This window comes from Rhinoderma darwinii, chromosome 10 (genome assembly GCF_050947455.1).
Source record: "Rhinoderma darwinii isolate aRhiDar2 chromosome 10, aRhiDar2.hap1, whole genome shotgun sequence".
Classification (NCBI taxonomy): domain Eukaryota; kingdom Metazoa; phylum Chordata; class Amphibia; order Anura; family Rhinodermatidae; genus Rhinoderma; species Rhinoderma darwinii.
This window is the reverse complement of record NC_134696.1, coordinates 65,333,035-65,358,291: the sequence shown is the minus strand read 5'-3', so window position 1 is coordinate 65,358,291 and position 25,257 is coordinate 65,333,035. Positions and strand designations below refer to the sequence as shown.

The 25,257-nt window shown below is 42.1% G+C and overlaps 1 protein-coding gene across 2 annotated transcripts in view; it reads right to left on the bottom strand.

Annotated features, from left to right (window-relative positions):
* Positions 1–24,666, bottom strand: part of U2AF2 (U2 small nuclear RNA auxiliary factor 2) — a 62,952-nt gene extending 38,286 nt beyond the window's left edge. The window contains exons 1-7 of one of the 2 annotated variants that reach the window (XM_075840016.1): positions 24,458–24,666; positions 13,081–13,216; positions 6,697–6,800; positions 3,564–3,715; positions 2,601–2,717; positions 2,374–2,512; positions 1,071–1,147 (exon numbers count right to left, since the gene is read on the bottom strand). In XM_075840016.1, coding sequence (XP_075696131.1) covers positions 1,071–1,147; positions 2,374–2,512; positions 2,601–2,717; positions 3,564–3,715; positions 6,697–6,800; positions 13,081–13,216; positions 24,458–24,506 — 774 coding nt within the window. In that variant the 5' untranslated portion in view covers positions 24,507–24,666. Of the gene's footprint in view, positions 1–1,070; positions 1,151–2,373; positions 2,513–2,600; positions 2,718–3,563; positions 3,716–6,696; positions 6,801–13,080; positions 13,217–24,457 lie in introns of both variants that reach the window. The other variant, XM_075840015.1, reaches the window with a different exon arrangement.
* Positions 24,667–25,257: the final 591 nt, after the last annotated feature.

The following is a 25,257-nucleotide window of genomic DNA, read 5'->3' as shown; positions in this document are numbered from 1 at the left end:
GCTTAAATTTGAGCCATAACTTATTTTTCCATCGATTTAGCGGTTGAGGGCTTATTTTTTGCAGGAGAGCTGTAGTTTATATTGGTACCATTTTGGGGTACATGAGACTTACATTTTTAGTGGGAAATGAAGTGACCAAAAAACAGCAATTCTGATGTTTTACATTTTTTTTTTACAGCGTTTACCGTGCGGACTAAATATATTGTAATAGCTCAGACTTTTATGGAAGCCTCAATAGCAGTTTTTTTTTTTTTTTTTTTTTTTTTACATTGTGCTTCAGGGAAAATAGGAAAAGGTTTTTTTTTTACTTCATTTTTTTTCATTTATTAAAAAAAACATTTTAGGCCTCATGCAAAAGACCCGTAGCTACGTGCGACGTGATTTTCGGGTCGGCCGGCAGCGGACTGTAAGCCGCGACCCGCCCACAAATCGCGGGCCATGAACATGGCCGCGGCCATTATTTTTAATGAGCCAGGACCGCAGAACACGGCCGTAATAAGACATGTCCGTTCTTTCTGCGGTGCGGGCTCCCGGGCCATGCACGGACCGTAAAAACTACAGTTGTGTGCATGGCCCCATAGAAATGAATGGAGCCGCAATTCTCCCGTGGATTTCCGGGGGAATTGGGGCCGCAAAAGCACGGCCTTACTGTTTTTTTTTTTTTACTTGCCCCCCTAGGGGACTTTAACCAGTGATCGTTAAATCGCTTGCACGATATATTGCTGGCTGCCATGCTAACCAACTGCACCCTCCCCCCCCGATCTCGCCGCGGGTTGGGCTGTTCCAACGTTACAGGCCACCACCCAGTTTTTAGTAATTAAATGCCGCGGTCGCTGTTGACCGTGGCATTTAACGGGTTAAACGTGTGGGATGCTGCTTGTTACCTGGAAGTGTCGGCTGTCACACTCGCTCCATACTCCACCCGCCAGGCGTGCTCCGTATATATGTGGCGGGTGTGTCGGGAGAAGGTTAAGGCAGCATTTATCCCGCTGGTAAAGTTATTGCTGAAGGAAATGCTGTTGCAAATCTAGATGGTATCAAGTTGAAAGCCTACAAACACATGTACTTACCTGGTCATCATTCAGATAGTTGGGTAAACCTCCAATGAACAGTTTGTGTGCAGAGTCTGGGACAACAGTGGATACCACTCCTATTGAAAATGACAGACAGAGACACACACATACACACACGGGCAGAGACACACATACAAACAAACACGGGGAAAAAAAAACAAAGACCACTTAGTATTATTTTAGTGTCACTTTGGTTAAAGTATTCGTAGAGGTTTTAGTGTTAATACCAATGTAACTTATTTAAAGTTGTCCCACAGCTGAGACATAGGACAGGACCCCACCTAAATAACATTCATAACCTGCTTGATTGTTGTATTACAAAAGGGGGAAGAAAAAAAAAAAAAAAAGGCACAGTCCCTTTAAGAACCGACTTTCACAATCACAAAGTGGCCATAGATTCTGAGGTCGGATCTCAGGCTCGCCCAGGACACGTGACAGTAGTAATAAAAGAAAGTCGGCCTATGGATGCCGCAGGATTGTGCTCACTGAATACAGAACTTTTTACCTACAACTACTCATTGGGTTCGGAGGGAGCAGGGAATTGGAGCCGTGTACTGGAAAAACAGAGCACCAAGCCCTTTTGAAAAACCTACAAAATGTGGCCAACACTTTAAAGTCCACCTGTCATTTAAAAAAACAAATGTAACTTATTGCAGGGCTTGCCCCACATTTAAAGTTAGGCTTTATAAGCCGTTTTTAACATCTTGAGGAGAGGTAGTTGTGCTTTAAACCGTTACAAGCTAATGCACACCGAAGTCTTAGTCTCCTGTATTCAGTTTGGGAGCATTGCTATGAAGCTCTCGTTTTAGTGAACTGAAGCATTGCAGAAAAAGCCTAATGGACGAAAAATGCAGTGTCTACAAAGGGGAGGTTAAAAGATTTTCCCAGCTTTACATAAATAATGCTTAGCCACTGTATAAATGAAAGTGTAGTGTACTGCATGTATTCATTTTCTGTCAGAGGAAACAAACCGGTACAAAGCTAGTCCTGAATTCAGCAGAGAAATGCATACAATTCTACCAAGTCTAAACAATGAATCAGCAACAAGCTCACAAGTCTAGTAGTTTGCTACAATGCATAAGTCTGGAGTCCAGGCTGTTTAGTTCAAAAAGCATTTCTCTGTTAAGTGAATGGAAACAGTCATAATGGAGGCAATGCAAAATGTAATCTTTTGCTGAATTGAAAGGTACATTTTAAGAGATGTGACCGTGAGAATAGAAGCACAAAAAAAAAAGAGAAGTGTCTTACAAACCACTATAAAGTAGCATGAAATGAAGACCGAAACAAATTTAAGGATTACCTGGAACATAGACAGATGGGTTTTCAGACATGCCAGGTAAAGGCTGGTAATCATGTGGGCGACGAATCTTTAATGACTGGCCTTGAAAAATTATTCCATCAAAAGCCATTGCCTGTGTTGTCTCATCAACAGAACGGAACTAAAAAACAAAATAAAGTTGGGTGCAATGTAAAAATCTGTATTCTTATTGTACCATTAACAAAAGGCATATCTAGGTTTTCACTAACCTCCAAGAAGGCAAAATTTTTATCTTGGTTTATCTGGACTGCAAGGACTGGATTTCCTGGTGCCTGCGTTAAACCACCAAGGCGCATTTGGGCATTAAAAAAATCCATCATTGCTTCCTGTGATGGGAAGAAAAAGGGAAAAAACAAACACAAACATATTTATTGATGTACCTACTACTAATAAAAAGAGAGCATTGGTAAGATCTAGAATGTCCTACTTGCCTTTCATGATGGTAGCAAACTTATTTTGCTACGAAGGGATTTCAGCCCCACAATTTTCACTTTAAAAAGAAATGGAAACAACTCTTTGATCTTGTTTTTTTCAAATGGAAAGGGTTTTATTCAAAGTTTGCTTTAAAAAAAAGTTTACATAGACTAATTACCAATTTCTGTAAACACCAAACCAACCGCAGTATAATTTGGCCAAACTTTGAAACAGAGGCAATACATACAGTTAGCAGGGCCAGTTGGACTTCTTTCCTTTGTCTAAAACTGTTACCATTTCCAGAAGTAAAAAAAGTAAACACTGAGACCCAGACTTTAAGACACATGTGCCTAGTTAAAGATATAAGAAGCCAGTGGTCTAAGAAGAGCCGGTTTACCAACCTACCTGCAAAAGGTTATCCTTACAAATAGCATACACTATTTGTAAATGCTTCGTAAAACCTTTGCTGCATCGTGTTAATTTGAAAAAACATTGAACTGTAACTTACCGCAAAGCAGATAAAGCCTACGTAGATTTTAAAAAGAAATAAAAATAGCTTGAGCACCATCAGATTCCAAAGACAGGCGGTGCAAAAAAAGATAAAAAAATAAAACAAACTAAAAAACCCACCACACGCACCATACAGAAACCTGTACAAGGCAGATATAACAAAGCACATACCCCCTGAACCAAATAAATTGAGGACCACGGAAAAGAAAATTTGAGAAAATGAACGTTGATAGAAGAAATCTTAGTACCTCAGTAATTCCAAATGGAATATTTCCAACGTAAAGACGACGGGCTTGTCTCGTCATCTGACTACCCACAACAGGCACTGGTGTCGGTGTAACAGCTAGTCCATCAGGTGTCATGGTTGGAAGTAATGCTGTAGCAGGAATTTGACCAGCAGCTGTTTAAAGAAAATAAAAAAAAAAGGTATACAACACGAATGTGAGATAAGTGAATAGACATCAAAATCTTAATATACCCGTTCTATTAATAATTACATTATTTTCCATAGTGCATTTCTTTATACGGGATAAGTTTGTTTAGAGTCTTTGAAGTAGGATTAAATATAGAAATTTACAGTAAAATTAAACAGGGGGCAAACCCGCCCACAATTATCAATCTGCAAGTTTTCTGTTTTTTTAGAAACCTTGCAGACCACTCAGGTGTTCATTTCCTTCCCCATTTAGGGCTGGCAAACGGGTCGGTGCTTGACATTCTTTATCTCCCACTGCAGACAGGAGTCGGGGAGGTGTCCTGCTGCAGTCATTGGTCTTGGGCGAAGTCCACAGGACAGAAATGCACCACGAAAGTTGACCTCTCGTGCAGATTTTTAAACCTGTTACACGTCAACTCCGGTCACGGAACGAGAATGGACTTGCTGTGGAATTTCTCCATTTACATTAATGATGACGTTAAACCAAACCCTAGTGTTGTGGATTTGCTTGCAGATTTCACTTATGTGGGGGGAAAAAAAAACGTAAAAAAAAAAATCTCACTTCACTAATCCTCTGGCGTTCCCATGGTGACATTTCCCTGGTCCCCAACCGGCCTACAGCGATGACATGCCATCTCGACACTCCGCACCTGCAGCAGTCATGTAGAGACGTCATCGCTGAAGGCTAGTAAACAGTCTAACGGGGGACCAGAGAAGCGCCAGCAGGATTGTGAGAAAAAAAAAAAAGGAGGGAAATGGCTCATCTCAAGGGACACACGTATGAATTTTTTTTTTTTAAATACAACATGAGCGCAAAAGTTAAGATTAAGAGGAATTGTTGATACTTTCAATGATTTGAATACCTTCTACAAAAGTACAGAACAGTACGAGTTGTGGAGAAGCAGTGTGGTCATTAGAGGAACCACAAACCGTATGTATGCACAAACCTAATGCAAAGCTTAGAGGTCTAACACAATACCAGTATTCTCAGAAAACACAATGTTACACCAAATATGCTAATATGGCAATAGTAAGTTCAGCAGGGTGGTACACAAGTGTCAATTTCATAGTCTCCTGCTGCATAGTTATGAGCACACAGAAGCACAGGACTAAACGGTCCATGCTGCGGTTAAGCAGCAAAATTCTGCCATAGAATTATTAAAAGGGGTTGCCCGCTTTTAGAAAAGTTATACAACCTTCCAATATTTTTTCTGTATTGATTTCTCAGTTTAAGATCTCTGCTTGTTGTGATTCAGTAGGAACATCCATAGCTTACTTCCAGTGGATACAATTCTGTCCATAGTCATGTAATAGACAGGTGCACGGCTCATTACAGTATGCAGAGCTGGGTCTGACATGCCCATGGACAGAAGTTTGTCCGCTGGAAGTAAATAAGGAATATTCCTACTGAACAAGCAGAGATCTTGAAAACCCACTTAATTATACAAACAAAATGTAAAAAAATTTGTTGCAACCGGACAACACCTTTAACAAATATTTTGCAAGTCCTACGCTATTGTTACAGCCCTTGCACATGACCGAGTTCGGCCTGTGAAAACCGGTCCAAGCGTTGGCCGCGTTTCCCGGCCCGACCGAGTTACAAGCGAACGGGACTCCTGACATCAGACATTATGATGCTAAGAGTCCCTGCCATCCCCGCAGAACTGCTGATCCGTACTGTAACATTTAGTATAGTTCGGAAGAGCAGTTCCACGGGAAGGCAGAGACTCCTAGGATCATAAAATGTCTATGATACCAGGAGTCCATTCCCCTGTACCGCGGTCGGGCCGGGAAACACGTCCGATTGTTTTTCACAGCCCGAACTCTGTCGTGTGAAAGGGGTGTTTGTCTAGAATGTAAAAGGTACACTAAGGGTTAACATTTTCTCCACTTTCAAAATTTACACATTGTCGGCATTTAAAAAATTGTTCACATTCAAAGGCCGCTTTCACACAGATGTAATACGGGCGTATTTTAGTATCCTTGGCAGAAACAAACCTCCCACGGCTCACAGCACCATAAGGTTGTAAAATGTGCAGTATTCCAGCCATGCAGCCAGGGGCTGAAAAGATCAGGCTTCACTGACCAAAACTAACTAGAAAACTGGTCTTTTTGCCAATCGAAACCAATCCGAACTCCACTTTCATCTCCAAAACTGCTCTGGAAAAATTAAAGCTGCACTGAGCGGCGGTCATGGGCAACAAGGCCAGTGCTCTGTTACAGTACTGATAAATGAGGCCTAGTGTCGCTTACACAGTGTGTGCTTCATCAGCACACGCCTCGAATGAACCATGCCGCTATGTTAGCAGGACAATATCAAATCTCAAAATTTGTGAAAGTCAAATTATAAACTGTACAACAACATGGAGAATAAAATGTAACAAATTGGTTAAATTAGTCCATTTTATACAACATTTAGAAATGCCTCAAAACATGAAAATCTGCCTCAAAATTATTATCTTCACACGTTCGATGAACTTTCAACTTATTTTTTTTAGCCAAATTTTATTAAGCAAATGCAAAAAGCCCATAAAAAAAACGCTACAAACGAACGTCCCATTTTTTTTCTGCCTCCCATTGACTTCAATGGAGGTTTAGAGGTGGAAACCGCTCCAAGATAGGGAATGACTTTTCTACAAGTGGTCAGAGACGGCAGGGCAAAAAGACTGTCCCAGGTTTTACCAGGGTTTGCAGCTTAACCACCCTCGTTTACATCAACGCAGCCCAGCTCCAATACTAGGAGAGGTAATGAGCTGCTAAACGCACCCTCTAAACTGGTGGAGAAGCTCTTTAACCCGCTTTATTCTTTATGGATGACGAACACACTGAAAGGCCAACTGCATTCATTTTACGGTTACAAATGCAATGTTCTTAAATATATTACGGCCTTTGCGAATATGTTTGTTAACATGCTTTATTTCAAAGTGGATACTTAAAAATCCAATTACCTTGCATGGCTTTATACTGTATAGGTGTGATGTGTTCAAAACCAGGAGGTGGGACATCCCAGTATTTACGAACCTTCTTTTTCTTTTCATGTCTTGGAGACCGACTAAGATAGGATAAAAAAAAAACATAATTGAGCTGGGTATAGAACTACACAACCAAACATTTTTCATATCAGATTTATTTGCTTTAGTAGTCTGTGTATTCACATTAAAAATATTGGGGCAATCAATGCAATTACAACAGTTTTTTTTAATGTAATTACATTAACTGGTTGTCTACACAGGACGAGAATACTCGTCCTGAGCGGCAAGTACTTCGCGCATTAGGACAAGAATTCTCATCCTGTGAGATAGCCAGTGTTTTACACGGACAGGCATAATACACTGCAATACAGAAGATCGTAGGATCGCATAGTGAAGTCCTTTAGTCGGACTAGTAAAAAAAAAAAAAAAAAAAAGTTTAATAAAAAGTGGGGAAAAAAAAACCACTTTTCCCCCCTTATAAACTGCTTTGTTATTAAACAAAAAAGTTAAAAAAAAACAAAAAAAAAACGTTACACATATTTGGTATCGCCACGACCCCCAACTATAAACTTATTACACAATTTAACCCGCACGGTGAAAGTCATAAAAAATAAAAAAAACATGCAAAAATTGCGGTTTTCTTTGAATCCAGTGCCGTGAACTTCGGGTCGGCCGGCTGCGAACTGTCAGCCGCGAGCAAATCGCAGCCATGCACGGACCGCAGAAGATGGCCGTAATCAGACATTTCCGTTCTTTCTGCGGTGCGGGCTCCCGGGCCATGCATGGACTGTAAAAACTACGGTCGTGTGCACAGCCCCATAGAAATGAATGGGGCCGCAATTCTCCAGTGGATTTTCGGTCGCACAACACGTTCGTGTGATTGGAGCCTTAAAGAAAATTTGATAAAAAGTGATCAATAAGTCACATCTACTCCAAAAGTCATCCCGCATACAGCTGCATCGGCGAAAAAAATTAGAGTTCTGGCTCTTCAAATATGGACACACAAAAACAAATAATGTTGAAAAAAAAAAAAAAAAGTGTTTTCACTGCATGAAAGTAGTAAAACATACAAAAACTATATAAATTTGGTATCGTTGCAACGGTAACAACCCGCTGAATAAAGTTAGTGTTATTTGTACCACACTGTAAACTGCGTAAATTTAGGAGGCAAAAAAGTGGCGAAATTTCAGTTTTTTTTCTCCCCCCCCCAAAAAAGTTAAATAAATTCTATATACCCCAAAATGGTGCTATTAAAAATTACAACTTGTCCCGCAAAAAACAAGACCTTATACAGTTATGTCGACGCAAAAATAAAAAATGTTATAGCTCTTGGAATGAGACGATGGAAAAACTTCAAAAATGGCTTGGTCATTAACCCCTTAATGACCAGCCTATTTTAAACCTTAATGACGAGGCCATTTTTTAAGTTTTTCCATCGTCGCATTCATAGAGCTATAACCTTTTTATTTTTGCGTCGACATAGCTGTATAAGATCTTGTTTTTTGCGGGACAAGTTGTATTTTTTAATAGCACCATTTTGGGGGACATTATTTATTGATTAACTTTTATTTGGGGGGGAAATAGAAAAAAACCTGACATTTCGCCACTCTTTTTCACGTCTTAAATCTACGCCGTTTACCGTGTGGTATAAATAACACAATAACTTTATTCAGCGGGTTGTTACGATTGCAACGATACCAAATTTGTATAGTTTTTGTATGTTTTACTACTTTTACACAGTAAAAACGCCTTTTTTATCAAAATTATTTATTTTTGTGTCTCCAGATTTGAAGAGCTGTAAAGTTTTTATTTTTTCGCCGATGCGGTTGTATGAGGGCTTTTTTTTTTGCGGGAAGACTTGTAGTTTTTATTGGTACCATTTTGGAGTAGTTGCGACTTTTTGATCACTTTTTATCACATTTTTTTAAAGTCAGTATTCACAGAAAACAGCAATTTTTCCATAGTTTATTACATTTTTTTACGGCGTTCACCGTGCGGGTTAAATAATGTAATAGATTTATAGTCGGGGTCGTTACGGACGCGGCGATACCAAATATGTGTAACTTTATTTTGTTTTTTTAATACTAAAGCAGTTTGTAAGGGGAAAAACTGGGTTTTTCAAATTAACTTTATTAAACTTTTTTACTAGTCCCACTAGGGGACTATAATATGCGATTGCATTTATAATACACTGCAATACTTTTGTATTGCAGTGTATTACTGCCTGTCCGTTTAACACGGACAGGCATCTGCTAGGTCATGCCTGCGGCATGATCTAGCAAGCATTCACTCCAGGCAGACCTGGGGGCCTTTATTAGACCCCCGGCTGCCATTGGAGACACAGACACTCGGCGATCGTATCGCCGGGTGTCGGTGGGAGAGAGAGGGAGCTCCCTCCCTCTCTCTCTCCAAAACCACTCAGATGCGGTGCTCGCTATTGAGCACCGCATCTGAGGGGTTAAACGGGGGAGATCGATACTAATATCGATCTCATCCGGCAGAGCAGGGACGCCCCCAGCTGAGAGCAGGGAGATTTGACAGCTCCCTCCTCTGTTTACTTATTCCGATGCCGCAACGTAAAAAGTCTATTGCATCGGAATAAGGCCCGTTAGTGACCGACGTAGAAACACGATGGGCCGGTCACTAACGGGTTAAGGTCTAAAATAGGCTGGTCATTAAGGGGTTGAAGAAAAACAAAAACAGACACATAAATGAGGTTCGGCATTGCAGTCACAAAGCTCCCTCACCACTCTTTCTAGGATAAAGTATTGAGTCGTGAAAGTCAGAACTGCAACCTTCACACACCACGCAACTGATTTAGGCCCCCTGCACACAGCCGTAATCCCGGTCAGCGATTATGGGCACTGCAGACCACAGAGTTACCCGCATTTGCAGGCCATGCTCCCATCAAAGTATGGAAGAACGGTCCGTAAGATAAGAAAACATAGGACAAGTCCTATTTTTTACTGAAACTTTCTCCTGCCGGACACAATCCTGTAAATATACATGAAGGTGTCAGGCGGCCTTAAAATTGAATGGGTCCATAATTCCGGATATAATCTATGGTCGTGTGCATGAGGCCTTACATAGATTTTTTTGTAAATAGATTTTTTTTTTTATGCGCCATTTACCTCAATATACACGCGCAATTTGGGGAAAACAGCACACGTTGCACTATATTTAAATACTTTATTTTAGCAAGTGTGCAGAATTGCTTTTCTCCTTTAAACTTTAGAGAGCTGGGGCTGAGAAATGAACATGGGGTAGAATAGAGGAATGGGTTGGAACAGTTAATAGGAATAAGAAGAAAAGCGGTACGGATAAAAATATAAAGTGCATGTATACTAATGCCAGAAGACTCAACAAGATTGAGGAATTAGGGTATGTGCACACGCTGAACCGAAAATACAGAGCGGTTTTCAAGGGAAAACAGCTCCTGATTTTCAGACGTTTTTTAAGCCACTCGGGATTGTCACTGTTTTTTACGGCCGTTTTTTAAAGAGGCTCTGTCGCCAGATTTTGCAACCCCCATCTCCTATTGCAGCAGATCGGCGTTTGTTTTTTTAAAAACGAGCATTTTTGGCCAAGTTATGACCATTTTTATATTTATGTAAATGAGGCTTTCTAAAGTACAACTGGGCGTGTATTGTGTATGTACATCTGGGCGTTTTTACTTGTTTTACTAGCTGGGCGTTGTGAATAGAAGTGTATGATGCTGATGAATCAGCATCATCCACTTCTCTTCGTTACCACCCAGCTTCTGGCAGTGCACAGACAGCGTGTTCTCGAGAGATCACGCTGTGACGTCACTTCCTGCATTGTGTCTGACGAGCGAGGACACATCGGCACCAGAGGCTACAGTTGATTCAGCAGCAGCGTTTGCAGGCAAGTAGCTACATCGACCTACCTGCAAACGCCGATCCTAAATCAGACGGCCCGTCTGAACAGAATGCCATATTTCCCATAGAAATCAATAGGCAGATGTTTGGAGGCATTCAGCCTCTGATTTTTCAGCAGTTTACGGCCAGAAAAACGGCCGAAAATAGGCCGTGTGAACATACCCTTAGAGTTGATAATGCTGGAGGAGAATTGGGACATATCTATCATCCAGCCATGTCTTCTCTCCACTGTGACTGGGCTGTAAGGCCCCATGCACACGACCGTATTTTCATCCATACGTCAATTTGGTCCGTAAACACGGATCCATGCAAAAAGATGGAAACCACAAATTTGCAACATAAGCAAACCTGGCTTCGCCTAGCAACGCTTCAATAATTATGGACGGCTACACATCCGTAGCAGTCTAATTATGGTAGCGCCCATAGGCTTCTATTTAGATGGTGCCGTAATTACGGTCAGAAAAAGGACATGTTCTACATTTTCTACGGCACGGAAACCCATCTGTAAATATACGGGAAGGTGGTCAGAAGTAAATGGCTACTTAACCCCTTAGTGACCAGCCCATTTTAGGCCCTAATGACCAAGCTATTTTATTCGTTTTTCTATAGTCGCATTCAAAGAGCTATAACTTTTATTTTATACATAGCTGTATGAGGACTTGTTTTTTGCGGGATTAGTTGTACTTTTTAATAGCACCATTTTAGGGTACATATAATTTTTTTATTAACTTTTTTTGGGGAGATTCTAAAAAAAAAAAAAACTGAAATTCCGCTATTGTTCTATGCGTTTTTAAATTGACGCCATTCACTGTGCGACGTAAACATGTTACCTTTATTCTATGGGTCGGTACGATTACGGCGATACCACATATGTAGAGGTTTTTTATGTTTTACGACTTTTGCACAATAAAAACCCTTTTGAACTAAAATTATTTGTTTTTGCATCGTCGCTTTCCAAGAGCTGTAATTTTTTTATTTTTCCATCAATGCAGTGATTTCTTTGGGCTTGTTTTCTGCAGGACGAGACAGTTTTGATTGGTACTGTTTTGGGGTACATGGCACTTGATTCATTTTTATTATGACTTTTTTGGGGGCAATGGAAAAAAATTGCAATTTCGCCATTGTTTTTTGTGTTTTTTTTTTTTTACGGTGTTCACCTTGCGGTTTAAGTTACATATTAACTTTAATAGAGTCATTACGGTCACGCCGATACCATATATGTGTACTTTTATTTTTTACACTTTTACTAAATAAAACCACTTTTAATGGAAAAAAATTGTTTTTTTTTACTGTAATTTTTATTAATAATCTTTATTTCACATTTATTACTTATTTCATTAGTCCCACTAGGGGACTTTACTGTGCGATCTTCAGATCGCTGATATAATGCTCTGGTATACTTCGTATACCAGAGCATTATTGCCTGTCAGTGTAAATCTGACAGGCAATCTGTTAGGACGTGCCTCCGGCTAATCCTAATAGGCATATGTCTAGGGCAGACCTGGGGGCTTTTATCAAGCCCCCGGCTGCCATGACACCCCATTGAGACACGCGATTGCATTTGCGGGCCGCCGATGGGTGGCAGAGGGAGCTCACTACCTCTGTAAACAAAGTTAAATGCCGCGGTCGCTATGGACGGCGGCATTTAACGAGTTAAACGGCCGTGATCGAAGTAAACTTCGATCGCGGGCGTTGGAGCAGGAGCCCAGCTGTCGTGCAGGACTTAGACTAGGCTCACGTGAAAAGGCGTCAGCCTAGCCTAAGGCCCCTTAGTGACCGAGGTGAAAAGGCGTATTGGTGGTCACTAAGGGGTTAATTGTGTTCAAACAATGTTTTATGCGCTTTTGGCAGTATGTAAAAGACCAGTATAATAAGAGAATCTTTGATCAGATATTCTAGCTTTTTTTTTTTTTTTTTATCTATTACCGAACTTTAGATAATTCTCTGCAATATTTTTCACTTTCTGCTCAATCAAAAATAGGACCGGCAATTCGGCATCCAAACTTTTATAAGTAACACTGTCTGATAATTGTCTCAATCTTTCTTATAAGCCGGCCAGTCCATCCTGTTTTTTCTACATACTGTCAATAGTGCAGAAGACATTAATTGACCCACCGGGTCGCCCAATAGTGACAACGGTTTACTCAGTCTCCTCTCCACCAGCCATTGTATTAGAAAAAAATATTAAACTCCCCTCACTAAAGACACAACCAATATCCACAATCTGAACTCTTTCCCAAATAAAGTTTGATATATTGTTGATGTGCATCTGGAATGCTTAACAATATTTTATACAGCAATAAGTAGATACTGGTGCAGGAATGTTGATTTTCTATAGGTTTTATATTCATTTCAAGCAGCAGTCTTAGCATACATGTATCTTGCTTGTGTTTCATCTCGGATAAAAAGCCATGTCTATGTATGCCTGAATTATTATGAACATTAACAAACAAACAATAACCTGCGTCTCCGCCGGTCTCTTGATCCACTGCGCTGTTCTCTAGCTCTTCTGTCCCTGCTACGACTTCGCCGCTTTCGGTCTCGACTTCTAGAACGGCTGTGACTGCGTTTCCGATGGCGGTTCTCTTTGTCCCGTTCTTGGTTATAAAAAAAAAAAAGTTTATGTAGTGAATAATTAACATTTCAGAATTTGGCAATTCACATAACTATTTATTTAAGGGTGTATTCACATGTGCAGTTTTACTTCAAGTTTTTTTTTAATGCAGTTATATAAATCCAAAACCTGGTGTAGATTATAAATTAAGAATAAAAGAAAGATACTACTTCTCCATTTATTTCAATCCACTCCTGGTTTTGGCTTAAAAAAAAACTAAAAACCTGCACGTGCAAATTCAGCCTGAGGTCCCCTGCACATATTGCAGATCTTACATTCGGTTTTTCAGACAGAAAATCTGCAGCAAAAGACTGTTGCAGGCACATGCTGTTGGATACATTTTACATCTATCCAATAGGTGATAAATATATAACAACTGGGGGCTCTACTACTGGGCCCTCCACAACCACTAGAAAAGGGGCCCTGACCCCCCCCCCCCCTCACTGTACGATCAAGGGAGGAGGACTTTGAAAGGAGCATCGCTTGCTCATTTGCAATGTCGCTCCATTCTATGTCTATGGTGCCGACAGACAGCGGAGTACAGTGCTCTGCAGTCTGTCAGCCCCATAGACATTGTATGGAGGTGAAGATCACTGCGATCATGCAGTGAAGAGAAGTGGGCATCTGCACCCTGGTTCTAGCGATCGGTGGGGAACCCAGTGGTGGGGCGCCCAGCAATTATACATTTATAACATATCCTGCAGATTATATATACAGTGCATTTGGAAAGTCTTCAGACAGTTTTACATTCACATTTTGTTATGGTGAAGCCTTGTTATAAAAATAAAAACTTACGTTTTCCATCCCATCATTCTGCACCCAATAACGCACAATGACAGTGAAAACAAAATTAGATTTTTTTTCATATTAGAAAAGCAAAAACTCAATTTCGCATGGATTATTCAGACCCTTTGCTATGACACTTGAACTTTCATTATGGGGGACCTCCCATTTCTCTAGATCTTTGAAGTGTTTCCACACCTTGATTGGGGTCCACCTGTGATAAATTCATTTGATTGGACATGATTTTGAAAGACACACCCCTGTCCATATATGTGCTCACTGCTGACAATGCATATCAGAGCAAAAACCAAGCCATGAGGAGGAAACTACCTGTAGAACTCAAGAGACAGGATTGAGTGACCTCCATAATTCTGAAATTGAAGAAGTTTCGAACAATCTGGACTTTCTATAGCTGGCTGCCCCAGCAAACTAAATAAGAGGAGGAAGGCCTTGCTAAGGCCCCATGCACAGAACAGTATTTTCATCTATCAAGAAATACTATCGGAATGAGGATACTTACTGATCCGTATTTACCATCAGTATATACGGAATGGCGGCCGTAAACACGGTCCGTATTGCATCCGTGTATGCGGGTCCATGAAAAAAGAGGGAGCATGCAAATGATGTCACCAGCATGTTGTATAGCAATGTTTCCATAAATACGGACGGTATATGGACGCACATCCGTATGTCATCTGTATGAGCACTGACACCCATCAGTAAAAATACTGAAAGGTGTCCGTGGCCAATAGAAATGAATGGGTCCGTAATTACGGATGAAAAATACTGTCGTGTGCATGGGGCCTAAGAGAGGTGACCAAGAACCCAATGGTATCTCTGGCTGAGCTCAAAAGATCCTGTGTGAAACTTCCAGAAGGTCAACTATCACTGAGGACCTCCACTAATCTAGGCGTTATATCAGAGCAGACGGAAGAGCCTCCCCTCAGTAAAAAAAAAAATTTAAAAAAATAAATAAAACAAAAACAAGACACGTGAAATCCCACCTTTTGCAAAAAAGCACATACAGGACTGTGAGAAACCATATTCTGGTCTGATGAAACCAAGATTGAATTGTTTGGCCTCAATTCTAAGAGTCATGTCTGGAGGAAACCAGGCACTGCTCATCACCTGCCCAATGCCATACCCACAGTGGAGCATGGTGGGGGCAGCATCGTGCTGTGAGGGTGTGTTTCTCAGCAGCTGGGACAGGGAGACTGCTCCATTCATCTTTCCCTTAACCCTGACCAAAGAACAGAGAAATTCTTATTAGGGATGTCACGATACCAGAATTTGGACTTCGATACCGATACTTCGTGTAGTATTGCGATTTCGATACCAAAACTATACTTTGCCAACAGAAACAAAATAAAAATAAAAAAAAAAAGAAGTTCTTCCGTTTTCTGATGTGAGGCGCAAGGTGTGATGAATTTTTGAATGTGCCTCACAACAATAGTAATTAACCCCATCAGGTTTCTCACTCATAATGGGTTAATGTGTAAGGTACATGGGGTATTAATGTGAGGCACATGGAGGTTAAATTCATCACACCGCGTGCCGCACACGTGAAAAAGCAGTTTTTATTTTATTTTTTTACAGCGCACACATAAATGATGCAAAAAAAATTGTTCTGTAGGTTATTACGGCCGCGCCAATACTGAATATGTATATTTTATGTAGAGACTTTTTTTTACAATAAACATTAAAATAAGTGAATGTGTATTTTTTTTTTTTTATTACCTTGTTTTTACTTTTATTTTTAAACTTTAATGTACTGGCATATATCTATATGCCAGTACATTAGCTTGTGTACGGATAGTAGACAGGCAGTTGTTAGGACATACCCAAGTATGCCCTAACAGGAAATATGGTAAGACAGCCCTGGGGTCCTTCAATGGACCCTGGGCTGTCTGCCCATATATGGTGTGTCCCTCAATCTCGTCACAGGGAATCCTGTGACGCGGAACCAAGGGGCATCCCCCCTTCCTCACTTTCCTAACGAATGCTGCAGTCAGCTTTGATGGCAGCATTCAGGAGAATAGCGGCGGAGATGAGAGGTTTCTCTGATCTCTGCCGTTATAGAGCGAGGCTGCAGCTGTGTAATATAGCCATTGCCCCGCTCCTGACCGTAAGTGCGCGCGCGGTCAGCATGAGGCGATGCGGCTGCAGGCATGGAGGACAGAACATAGGGGTGTTTTCTAGTGCGCCCGCAATGTTCTGTCTTCATTGCTGGCAATTATTAGTGCAGCTCTGGCCGCATCGCATCATCCTGACGGCGCGCACTTGTCAGGAGCGGGGCAATGACTATCACACAGCCGCAGCCTCGCTCTCATACATTCATGTGTACGACTGCAGAGCGAAGTATCGAAATACATGAAGGGTATCGAACCGTTTGGGGATGCAGAGTATCGAAACAGTATCAAAGTTTCGATGCATCGTGCATCCCTAATTCTTATTGAAAATCAGATCGAGTGCTCAGGACCTCAGACTGGGGCGAAGGTAGGGCTGGGCAATTATGACCCAAATCAAAATCATGATTAATTGAATATGTAAACTCGATTACGATTATTTAGACCACTCCCCTTTTGCAAGCCACGCCCACTATGTGCACGCTAGGATAATATTTATCCCCTCAGCCTGCTGTATACTACTTTATATAATATACCCCCTGACACTGACCCCCACACAGTATAATGTCCAAAAGGAGTCCCACACATAATTCCGCCATGAGTGCCCCCACAGTACAACTGCCCACCCATAACTGCCCCCACACAGTATAAAGTCCCCCACACAGTATAAAGTCCCCCACACAGTATAATGCCCCCAATAGTGCCTGAAAAAGACAGGAGGCTGTTATCACTGCGGATATTTATTTACCGCATTATACCCGCTTATTATGCCTGATGTGCTACCCACAGCTTACATGTGCCCCCACATTATAAATTGAAATACCACCAAGAACCACCAAGCAAAATCTGCGCTCCAAAAAGCAAGTGGCATTCCCTCCATTCAGCGTGCCCAAACAGCAGTTTACATCCACACATATGGCATCCCTATACCCGGGAGAACCTGCTTAACAGTTTGAGGTATTTGTCTTCAGTGGCACGAGATGGGTATAACATTGTGCACTAAAACTACACATCAGTGGAAAATCCACTGCACATTATTTTCTAGTAAAAAAAACAAAACAGCTTTTGGGTATGTGCACACGCTAGCTGTCATTTACGTGTGAAATGACACTGTTTTCAAGAGAAAACAGCTGCCTCGTTTCACACGTAAAAGCTCCTCCTCGTATTTTGCGAGGCGTCTGAGACGCTCGTAAATCTTGAGCTGTGCTTCATTGAGTTCAATGAACAGCTCAAATTACGATGCAAAGAAGTGCCCTGCACTTCTTTGCCTAGGCAGTCAATTTACGCGTCGTCGTTTGAACGACGACGCGTAAATTACAGGTCGTCTGCACAATACGTCGGCAAACCCATTCAAATGAATGAGCAGATGTTTGCCGACGTATTGTAGCCTTATTTTCAGACGTAAAACGAGGCATAATACGCCTCGTTTATGCCTGAAAATAGGTCGTGTGAACCCAGCCTTTGGGTCAAACACTCACTGCACCCCTTAACAAATGCCTTAACCCCTTAATGACCAGCCTATTTTAAACCTTAATGACCAAGGTTTTTAAGTCTTTCCATCGTCGCATTCCAAGAGCTATAACTTTTTTATTTGTGTCGACATTGCTGTATAAAGGTCTTGTTTTTTGCGGAACAAGTTGTATTTTTTAATAGCACCATTTTGAGGTACATATTTATTGATTAACTTTTATTAAAGCATAACTAAACGTTCAATCAACTTTTTATTTTTCTAGCAGCATGTGTAATATAAATATATTTTGTAATCTACTTTATTAATGAATTTGGGCTCCTTTTTGTGTTATATGTGTTTTAAATGGCCACTGACACTTTTCTACCACATTTTATTTCTTGTATTTCTCTTGTTGCTAGCAGAAATCCATACACCATTTGAATGTATCAGTGTACAGATTCTGCTGCCTAGGAGTACGGGTGGGTGGTGGCCCCATCCTGACAGATGTGCACGCCCCCATCGTGACGTCAGGAAGGTCTCTCTCCCTCTATACACTACACAGTTCTCTTTAGTATAACCAGCAGCAGCAGAGCGCATGGAAGAGACTGTGCACTGGTCTCTGTGCCTGGATGATTCTCCCTCTTCCCTCCGGCAAAGAGTCTCAGGACACTAATGTGAGCTGCTAATTAGCATCAGATAAGACTAGGACTGCTCCATCCGATCGCTATTATAATACACTGCAATACTTTTGTATTGCAGTGTATTACTGCCTGTCCGTTTCAAAACGGACAGGCATCTGCTAGGACATGCCTCTGGCATGACCTAGCAGGCAGACCTGGGGGCCTTTATTAGTCGATCTTATCACCAGGTGTTGGTGGGATTTGAGGGAGCTCCCTGCCCCTCTCTCCAAAACCACTCAGATGCAGCTCACGCTATTGAGCGCCACATCGGAGTGGTTAAACGGGCGAGATCAATACTGATATCGATCTCACACGTTCGAGTGGGGATGCCCCCAGCTACCTCTGGCAGCTGAGAGAAGGGAGATTTAACAGCTCCCTGCTGTTTACGTATTCTGATGCAGCGCAGTAAAAAGGCTTATGCATCAGCATAAAGCCCACTAATGGCCGCCGTGAAAAGGCGTATTGGTGGTCACTAACGGGTTAAGATGTGTAGATTTCAAAAAAGAGAAATTTGTCTTTTTTTTTTTTTACAATTTGACCTCCGAACCCTGCAATTGTGGGTCAATGCTGTGAATTACACCAAAATAGGCCTCAAATGAACATGTTCTTCACTACCTGAGCCCTGTCATATGTCCAGGCAAATGATAAATGCCTTGAGGGGTGTACTTTCCAAAATGGGGTCACTTTTTGGGGGCTTCCAGTGTACTCGGGAACTTCAGGGGTTTTGCAAATGCGACATGGCACCCAAAAACCAAACCAGCAAAATCTGCATGCTAATTAGCGCTCCTGCCTTCCTGAGCCCTGCCGTGTGTCCAAACAGCAGTTTATGACCACATGTGGGGTACTCGGGAGAAAATTGCTTTACAAATGTTAAGGTGCTTTTTCACGTTTATCCTGTGGAAATTAAAAAAAATTTAACATTTTAGTGGGGGGGGGGGAACGACTTTGGTATTTATTTTCACTACCTAATTCTAATAAATTCTACAAGACCTGTGCTGTCTAGATGTTCGTTATACCCCTGGATAAATTACTTAAGGGCTGTAGGTTCCCCAATGGGAAGGTTCCCCAAACTTGTTTTTGGGGGACGGGTACTTCCACTGAATGGTCCCGCAGGGGCTTCGCAAATGTGACACGGCGCCACAACCCATTGCAGCAAAATTTGAGCTCCAAAAGCCAAATGGTGCTCCTTCCCTTCTAAGCCATGCCGTGGTTCCAAACAGCAGTTTGCCACATATGGGGTATTGCTGTGCTCAGAAGAGGTTGCTTTACAAATTTTGAGGTGCTTTTTCTCCTTTATTGTGAAGATCAAAAAAAATCTGCGCTAAAACTTCATTTTATTTTTAACAAAAACTTAGATTTTCATTTTCACTGCCTAATTAGACTAAATTCTGCAAAACACCCGAGGGATCAAAATGCTCAGTATACCCCTTGATAAATTCCTTGAGGGCTGTAGTTTCCCAAATTGGGTCACTTTTGTGGGTTTTCCATTGCTTTAGTACCTCAGGGTCTTTGAAAATGCGACATGGCACCCGAAAACAATTCCAGCAAAAACATGAGCGCTAAAAGCCAAACGGCGCTCCTTCCATTCTGAGCCCTGCCATGTGCCCAAACAGCAATTTATTACCACATAAGGGGTATTGCCATAAGCGGGAGAAATTGCTTCAGTCCATTTGCACACTAGGGCCACATGTGGGATATTTCTAAAAACTGTAGCATTTGGTCAATAAATATGGAGTTGTGCTTCTCTGGTAAAACCTTTGTTACAGCAAAAAAATTGATTAAAACAGATTTTCTGCAAAAAACAATTAGGCCTCATGCACACGACCAAAGCCATGTGCACGGCTTAGATTGTCGGTTCGGCCGGAGGTCACCCGAAAATCGCGGGCCGTGCACATGGCAGCGGCCATTATTTGCTGTAAGCCTGGACTGCAGAACACGGCCGTAATAAGACTTGCCCGGTCGTGTGCATGGCCCCACAGAAATGAATGGGGACGCAATGTTCCCGTGGATTTTCGGGGGAATTGCGGCCGCAAAAGCACATTTATGTGCATGGGGCCTTAAACTGGGAAATTTCACCTATACTTTCTTTAACTTAAAGGGTTAAGAAACTTCCTAAATGCGGTTTTGAAAAATGGGGTGATTTGTGGGTTTCTAATATACACTGGCCCCTCAAAGCCACTTCAGAACTGAACTTGTCCATTAAAAAATAGGTTTCTGAAATTCTCTTGAAAATGTGAGAAATTGTTGCTAAACTTATAAGGCAGGGTTCACACTGAGTTTTTCCGCAGAAGGAAAATCTGCCTCAAAATTCCGTTAATTTTGAGGCAGATTTTGCTCTGTCGGCACGAGGATTCTTGCGGCGCTTTTCGCCCACTGAGCACCGCGGGCAAAAAAAACGCCACGGAATACCATTCTTCTGCCTCCCATTGATGTCAATGGGAGGTCAGAAGCGTAAAAACCCAAAGATAGGGCATGTCCCTTTCCCCCCGCGAGCCGGTTTATCCGCTCACGGGAAACAAACGCCTCCGTCTCCCATTGAAATCAATGGGAGGCATTTTCGACCGTTTTTTTGGCACATTTTCCCATTTGTCTTACAAGCAAATACGTTGAAATTTAAAGTGTAGCTAAACGTTTGACAAACTTCTGACATGTCATAGTGACATGTCAGAAGTTTGGATTGATGGAGGTCCGAGCACTGAGACCATCACCAATCTCTAGAACTAAACAGCTGAAGGTCTTGTGTGAGCGCTCATCTGCTTCGTGTCTATTCGGCTATTTACGGAAATAAACGTATCGGTGTACGGACTCAATAGAAAGTCTATGAGCCCGTACTCCGATACATCGGCTTTCCGTAAAAAGCCGAACAGAAACTAAGCAGCTGAGCGCTAACACGAGACCTTCAGCTGCTTTGTTCTAGCGATTGGTGGGGGTCTCAGTGCTCGAACCCCCACCAATCCAAACTTCTGACATGTCTCTATGACATGTCAGAAGTTTGTTGAACGTTTAGCTACACTTTAAACAAATTAGAATTTTTCTAAATTCTCACATTTTGGTGTATTTCACAACTAAACACTGAATATATCTACCAAATTTTTTCCTTTGACAAAATACAACATGTCATGAGAAGACAATCTCCGATTTTCTCGGATAGGTAAAAGCATTATAAAGTTATTACCACAAAGTGACACCTATCAGATTTGAAAAATTAGGCTGCCAGTAAGGCCAGAAGTGGCTGGAGGAAGGGGTTAAGGCTGCCCTCACACAGATTTGAGGAAGGAAAATTTACAGCTCATTATGGTAGCAGCAATGTGAATGAGATTTTTAACAAACCTCATTAACTCTGGATTTTCCATTCAGAAATTGACTTTCAGTGGAGATTTTTATATCCGCAGTAATGGTGGTGCATTTGTTGTCAATTTTCCCCATTGAGTAGAATGTGGAAGACCAAATCTGTACATCAAAATTTGTTATTGTGTTCAATTAGAAAAATAAAAAGGCTACACTTGCTCTTGTAGCGTTGCGTCCTTGCTCCCCTGGCTGATATCGGTCTGTGGGACTAGCCTCCTTTGATGACATTTCATTAACAGGCTGCAGCGGCCACATCTTTGAAACACTACAAACAAGAGGCCGGCTGTACAGAGACTCACCGGGGGAGAAGGGACACATCACTAAAGAAGCACCAGGGCAGGAGAGTATAGTCTGTCCACTGTATTCTGCAATGGTGAATGTGCCCAAAAATCCACACTAAAATAAGTATGATTCGGTGCGACTTTTTCGAGTGAATTTCCTGCAGAATTTTCTGACCCACATTTATGTGAGAAGTGTAAGGGTATGTTCCCACAGGTCGTATACACTGCATAAAAGTACGCAACATATCCGACCTGGAACCCGCAGAGAAATTAAGCTAAAAAAAAAAACCAGTGTGTCACCCAAAATCTCTGCTGCGGAAAACGAAGTTTGAAGGGAAGAAAAAAAAATAATAATCAATACTTACTCCCCAAGGCATTGTCATAGCAACACGTCCCTCTGTTCTCCGTTTAGCCCAGCCTCCTGTGGTGAAGATGCAGAAGTCACATGGGATGAAATGACATCCCAGGAGGCCAGATTGCTAAGAGGAGAAGTCGTTGCTATGACAAAACGGGACCCCCTTTTTTTTTTTTTTAACAGATAAGGCTATGTTCACATCTGCGTCAGGGCTCCGTTCCGTCAGAACGGAGCTCTGACTGACAAACTGAAACCATAGGTTTCCGTTTCCATCACCATTCATTTCAATGGTGACTGATCCGGTGCCAATGGTTTCAGTTTGTCTCCGTTGTTTTGGTGGGATGAATACCATAGTCTACTACAGTATTTATCCAGTCAAAACGACAGAGAAACTGAAACCACTGGCACCGGATCCGTCACCATTGAAATGAATGGTGATGGAAACCTATGCTTTCAGTTTGTCAGTCAGGGCTCCGTTCAGACGGAACGGAGCCCTGACGCAGATGTGAACGAAGCCTAAAGTGGTTGTTTTTTCAGGTTTAAGGCTGAATCGCAACATTTGCTATCTGTTTGCCTCCCCATTGAAGTACATAGGGAAAATACTTCAAAAACAACTCAGCACCATAAATAGCGGCGATTCCAGGTGAAAATCTGCATCGAAAATCTGGTGCGATTTGTCGGGCGGAATTCCCTGCAGGTTCTAGATCACGTACGCTGCATACTTTTATGCAGCACATGCAGCTTGTGGGAACATACCCTCACACGTGGCGTAAATTCTACGGATTTTCAGCAATGGATTTCATTGTGGAAAATCTGCAGAGTATTACAGTAGCAGCAGAGCGGATGAGATTAGGAAAAAAACCAAAACATTTAAAAACGAAACACTGAAAACTTACGGAATGTAGACGTGCTGCCAACATGATAGGTGTATGGGAATGATCGTAGGAACGATCGGATGTCCCCCAGAGAACCCATTATTGCTCCTTGTGAAAGGAGCGCCGATCATCTAGATCTCATTGATCAGCGCTCATTTTTATGGCCCATATCGGGGGACCCTAAGGCCCCATGCACACGACAGCAAAAAACCTCAGTTTTTGCGGACCGCAACTGCGTTCCGCAAAAACGGAGCCATTCACTTTCATTGAACACTGACACCTTGCCGTAGCACTACGGAAGGGTGTCAGTGCCGTGGAAATGTTCCAGGAATTATGGAACATGTCCGTTCTTTCGCATTTTGCGGGCCGTGCTTCCATACTTTGTATGGGAGCACGGCCCGAAAATGCGGCTGTCAGTCAGCGGCCGGCCGTGCCCGCAATCGCGGGCACGGTCGTGTGCATGGGGCCTAAGGAAACAGTCACTGAATCTTAAAGGGGTTGACTGGGGGGGGGGACGGGACATACCACCCTCTATGTGGAGAGAGGAAAGAGATTGAGCATGGGGAGACAATCCCTTTTTAAAAAGGTCACCCTGCAGGGGTTAAAAATGAATGAGCACCCTTGTAATGAATGCTCCAGATCCATTCTGGCTCATAAAGGGGTCCTGGCAAACAACTTCAAGGACACTAGACAAATTTGCCATTTTTGAAAACTATCTGGTAATAATTGGCCACGTTCATTTGTAGAAACAGCTGATCCGGTAACATTGTAATCGAGCATTATGAATGAGGCCTAACCCTACATAAGAGGAGCTGGAGCCAATAGTTGAATATTTGTTCTCTGGATGGATTGGAGATCTCACGGTTAACTAGAATGCTACAAGAACAATAAAAGTAACCCCGCAGCCTTCATGTTACAGCATGGTCACAAACACTACAACCTCTAGCGAGTAATAAGGCCGAAGCACAGAAGAAAACCGCAAAAAAAGTCATTGGTGGACAGGTAGTGTCGCTATTAAAACGAACAAACACACAATTATTTTTATAGAAACCACATCACCCTGTAAAGGCAGGTTCTCTAACCGGCAGAAATCTAGGCCCATGCCCGTGCTAGGCCTCATAGAAAAGGGAAGTCGCGCCAGAATGGGGCGCCACCATTAAAGGGGAAAAAGGAAACGTGTGTAAAAGAGTGGGGAAAAAAAAAAAAAATCACCGTCTCCCGGGTCTCCGTCTGTTACCGAAACCATAAACCAGTCACCGCCCCAAGAGGACAAAGACACGCACATCTCGCGCCATCGGCCCATGGTAGGCCACAGTCAACGCTCACCTTGCTTATTTTCGTTTAGCTGTCGCTCGAACTCGTCGAATTCAGACATGATGACGGCCTCTAGTAGCACAACTGCGGCCTGTCTGAGAGCGTCTCCCGCACACTCCTTCTATCCGCGCTCCACGGTCCCGAACAGGAAAACGAGGCAACAGCTCCTCCACACTTACCTAACTGCTTCGACTGTTTCCGGAATAAAGGGTGGAGCTTAATCGTAGCATCGCCTACTCCCGGAACGAAAAAAACCATAGACTAAAGCGCTGCTCTTCGGTTATTTCCGGAGGACTGGGCGGGGCTTGTTTAGTCATTTTCAAAACGAACAAAAGGCGTAAAAAGTGGCGGAAGGCCAAGGGGACAATGGTGTTAATAACGGCTATTAATGGTTCTTTTCCGCGATTTGTTTTAATATTTCAGAATGCACCATAGCGCGTGTATGTATATATATATATATATATATATATATATATATATATATATATATATATATATATATATTATATATACGTCCATCAACGATTGTAAATTCACATGGGGAAGTTCTGCAGCATATAGCGTTATTTGTGTGAGTCACATACACTCACTTTCAGCCTCAGATACCCTATAAGTATCTCAAACGCCCCATAATTGATGCATATTTTGGTATGAGTACCTTAGATGCCCCCATAAGTGCCCCAGCCTTATTCACACGGACATGTCCGTTTTGCACGTGCGCAAAAGGTCCGTGTGTCATCACCATATGATGCGAGGCTGCGTGATTTTCGCGCAGCCGCCATCATTATGACACTGAATGTTTACGTGGTGCT